This window comes from Plasmodium reichenowi, chromosome 6, assembly GCF_001601855.1.
Source record: "Plasmodium reichenowi strain SY57 chromosome 6, whole genome shotgun sequence".
Classification (NCBI taxonomy): domain Eukaryota; phylum Apicomplexa; class Aconoidasida; order Haemosporida; family Plasmodiidae; genus Plasmodium; species Plasmodium reichenowi.
In genome coordinates, this window is record NC_033651.1 from 1,205,627 (window position 1) to 1,210,389 (window position 4,763).

Below are 4,763 nucleotides of genomic sequence, written 5' to 3' on the forward strand. Positions count from 1 at the left end.
TTTTATTCATGTGTTTTATACATATTTATTTTATACAGGAAAAGGAAAAAAAAGAAGAAGAAGAAAATGAGAAATTAAAAAAAAAGGATTATTATGAAAGTTTAACAAAATTAGTTAATTTGAAAAATAAAAAAAAAATTAAAAAAAAAAAAATTAATAATGAAAAATAAATTAATTATCAAACACATATATAATTTATATAAAGTATGATAAATTATTATATTTATTATCATATTTTATATAATAAATTGATTATAACTAATATGTAGACAACATAAATAAAAAATAAAATATAATTAATTGTAAAAAATAATTGTTTTAACTAATAAAAAAAATAAAATAGCATTATATATATATATATATATCTACATAATGATAATATTTTTATTGTTTTTATTTATTTAAATTTTTTTTTTTTGACATTTAATTTTAAATTTAAGTCAACTTTTGGTGGAACTTCTAAGCCAAAATTTTTGGAAGTCAAAAGGAGATTCAGGTTGTTCACATCGAATACGTCTTTTAATGCATAAGTTATATAACCCTAAGAAGAAAGAAAAAAAAAAATATAATTATATAATAATATAAATACATAAAAATATATATATATATATATATATAAACAGACTTGTGTTCATTTAATTAATATGCATTATATTACGTTCAAATATGATTTGAATGCCTCTCTTGCCATCTTGTGCAGATGAAAATTTTTGGTTACAATAGATTGTATATGGGATTGTATATTTATAAGTTTGTTTGGGTCATAAGCAAATTGATTTATTGGTATATTATAAAACTTTAAATAATTTAAGAATTTCAATTCATGTTTCATTAGGAATATAATGGCCGATCCATTTGAATCTTGTCCTCTACATGTTCTTCCAACTCTATGTATATATTCTTTGGAATCATCAGGTGGATCATACTGTATTATATAATTAACATTCGGTATATCAAGACCTCTAGCAGCTACATTTGTACATAATAAGATGGCACATTTTGCAGCTGAGAAATCATGAAAACTTTTTAATCTTTTATTTTGTTTTTTTTTTCCATGTATACAATATGTAGGTATATCAATATAATTAAGTAAATCATTGTAAAATTGAACTGACATGCAATTATTAAAAAAGACCATAATTTTTTTAGACATATTTTTTTTAAGAAATGTAAATAATAAAAGAAATCTTTTGTCTTCATCAACTAAAGCATATCCTTGTTGTAATCTTTCAACGGTTGCAATTTTTGTAGTTACTTCTATAAATATTGGTTTTTGTAAAGAAAGTCTAATTAAGCTTTCTACTTTTGTAGTTTGTGTTGCTGAAAATAATGCTGTTTGTCTTTTTTTTGGTAACCTCTTTATAATTAAATTAATTTCTTCTTCAAATCCAATTTGTAACAATCTATCAGCTTCATCAATAATTAAACATATTAAGTTTTTATAAATAAATTCTTTTGTATTTTGCATATGATCTAATAATCTTCCTGGTGTTGCTATTAAAATATTTATTCCATGAATAAATTTTTTTTTTTCTTCATTTCTACTCATACCACCAATAATTATTCCATTTGTTTGTGGTATATATTTACATAAATCTTTACAAACTTGATAAATCTGAAGACACAATTCTCTAGTGGGTGATATTATTAAAACACCTGTACCGTTTTTAGGTAAAAATTTTATATTATATAATATATTTATTGATGGTACAAGAAAAGCTAATGTTTTTCCGGACCCCGTTTTAGCAGCTCCTAAAATATCTTTTCCACTTAAAAAATGAGGAATGCATTTAGCTTGAATTTCTGTTAATGTAACAAAATTTAATTCTTTTAAACCTTTTTTTAATGCATCACATATATTTAATTCTTCAAATTTTAATTCACTATAAAAGTGTTCTTTTGAATTGTTATTATTATGATCACTGTTATTACTTTTTATTTCGTCTGTGTATGTTTTATCATTTTTATCATGGTCACAAATTTCTTCACTTGAAGTATTTTCATTATTTTTATTATTTTCATTATTTTCATTATTTTTATTATTTTCATTATTTTTATTATTTTCATTATTTTTATTATTTTCATTATTTTCGCTATTTTCGCTATTTTCACTTAATTCGTTATCTTCTTCTATATTGTTCAATAAAGCATTGTCATTAGTACTTTCACTTTCTGGTTCTGATTCGCTTCTATAATTTTCATTTTTTAAGTTATTTATATTATCATCTTTATTTTCTAAAATCTCTTTTTTCTTTTTCTTTTTTTTCTTTTTTATTATACTGTTTTTTTTGGTTTTTTTCAAATTATTATCATTTGAATTTTTCATTGTATAATCATTATCATTATCCATCTTTAAAAAAAAAAAAAATAAAATAAATATTAGCAGTTGTAAAATAAATATATGTGATTGTTATATGTATGAATATATATAAAATAATATAATAAATTTAAATTTGTAACCTTTTTTATATTTCTAAATTTTAATATTTCTCCTTTCAATAATATTATAATATATATATATATATATATATGTATAAGAAAAAACTTAATATAATGACAAACAAAATGAAGGAAAAATATATAATTTTATAAAAATTATATATAATTATATTATATAATTATATATATATATATATTTTTTTTTTTTTTTGACCGTTACATTTTAATTTCTTCCTATATAAGTATAAAATTATATTGCATATTTGAAATGGATACTTAAAATTTTTTTTTTTATAATATCAAGTGTTTTTAATAGTATAAATGAATTATATATAAATATATATATATATATATATATATATATATATATATATATATATATAATATTATATATAATGTTATTAGTATTTTATACCTATATAAATAATGGAATAATAATATATGTAACAGCAAAAAAAAAAAAAAAAAAAAAATATTATATATATATGATCATAATATATTTTTTTATATTTGTTTATTGAGTCATATAAAGAAATAAATATTAGAAAATCCAATTTAATATATATATTGAAATATTTTATTTTACTTTATTATTTTTTTTTTTTTTTATATACTTATAGAGGAAAAAATGAGGTAACTTATTATTTAAAAAAAATATATATATATATATATATATATAGTTCTATAATTTATAAGTCATTTAATTTTTTAAAACGAAAGCTAACATAAATATACTATAAAAGTGTATATATCATGTTTTTTAAAATATGTGATTTTTATTAATTTTATTCTTTCTTTTATTTTTATATTGATACAATTTCATTTTAGTGATAAAAATTTTTAATAGTTTCCATATTTGTTGAAATACAACTGATTTATTTATTTTTTTTTTTATTTATAATGTTTTTATATGAAAATATAAAAAAGAAAATACGTCATTTGGATATAAGCAATTTGTATATATGGTTCTTATAGTTTTATATACATATTATTATTATGGAAAAAGACATTTAATTAAAAGTATATATCAAAGAATATTCATATTTGTGAAACATAAAAAAGGAAAAAAACAGCCGATAAAAATTGAATAATATGTCATTCAAAATAAGGATATTTCAAATGGAAGAGAACCAACATAATATATATATATATATATGTATTGTTATTTATAAATCGTTTTGTATATATAAATATTTTAATGTACAATCATATTTTGTGAACAGTTCGGGTATAATTTAATTTTAAAAAGGTCTAAATAAAATATATTACATTTGTAAATTAATTTATTATATTATATATATATATTAAAAATGGAACTGTGAAAAATATATCTTTTACTAATTATATAATTTTAGTATCTTGTTCATTTTTTTTTTAAGTTATATCATACTCTTTATATTAAATATGTATAAAAAGTGTATGAATAATAATATACAATATTTATTATATATATATATATATATATATATAATTAATGTTTTGTTTTTTTAAAAGAAAGAAAAATAAAAAAACGTAAACTGCAAATATGCACTCCTGAGAATTTCCAATATGCGAGGAAACATGGAGTATTAAAAAAATGTAAAGTATAAAATATTTAAAAAGGATATACAGTAATATATTGATATATTTTTTTATATATTATAAAAAAAAAAAAAAAAAAAAAAAAAAATAATAATATAATATATATATATGCTTAATTTTAAAATATATATATAAAGTTGTCCAATTTATTAATTCTATATAATTTAAAATTTATATTGGAAGTATAATATTTTATGAAGTATACTTTTGTATTTAAAAATTTTTGTATTTTCATATATACAGTAAAAATTCGAAAAGTATCTTTATACCTTTATTAAAAAAAAGTATTATATTTTTATGTACATTTTTTTTTTTCGTGTGTTTCTGAATATAAATTATGCATAAGGTAATTTTTTTTTTTTTTTTTTTTTAATTTATATAATACATAATTATTAACATATGAGATATTATAATATGTTATGTATTAAAAAATATAAAACATAATATATATATATATATATATATATATATATATATATATATATTGTATATATGTAATATTATTTTATGTATTAATATTCCGTTATTGGAAAAGTTTTTATAAGTATATGATATGTATATATATATATAAATGTAATAATTATTATTATATCTTTTTAATAATATAAAAAAAAAGTATAAATAAAAAAAGTAAAAGAAAATACATTTCTTCTTAATTCATATTGTATTATTTTTTTTTTATTTTTTTTTTTTTTTTTATATATTTCGTAACATGAATATGTAAAAAAGGAAGAATAAATAAA

General features: G+C 16.7%; 2 protein-coding genes across 2 annotated transcripts in view; one reads left to right on the forward strand and one right to left on the reverse strand.

The window, feature by feature from the left end:
* Positions 1-170, forward strand: part of PRSY57_0629200 (hypothetical protein) — a gene marked incomplete at both ends in the record, with an annotated part of 2,726 nt that extends 2,556 nt beyond the window's left edge. The window contains one exon of the mRNA XM_020114639.1: positions 39-170. Coding sequence (XP_019970710.1) covers positions 39-170 — 132 coding nt within the window. The remainder of the gene's footprint in view (positions 1-38) is intronic.
* A 227-nt stretch (positions 171-397) lies between these two features.
* On the reverse strand, positions 398-2,350 carry PRSY57_0629300 (ATP-dependent RNA helicase HAS1, putative; the record flags this gene model as incomplete). The annotated part of the gene is made up of 2 exons (XM_012906666.2): positions 398-541; positions 659-2,350. 2 exons carry the CDS (start codon positions 2,348-2,350, stop codon positions 398-400), a joined length of 1,836 nt encoding a protein of 611 aa, XP_012762120.2.
* Positions 2,351-4,763: the final 2,413 nt, after the last annotated feature.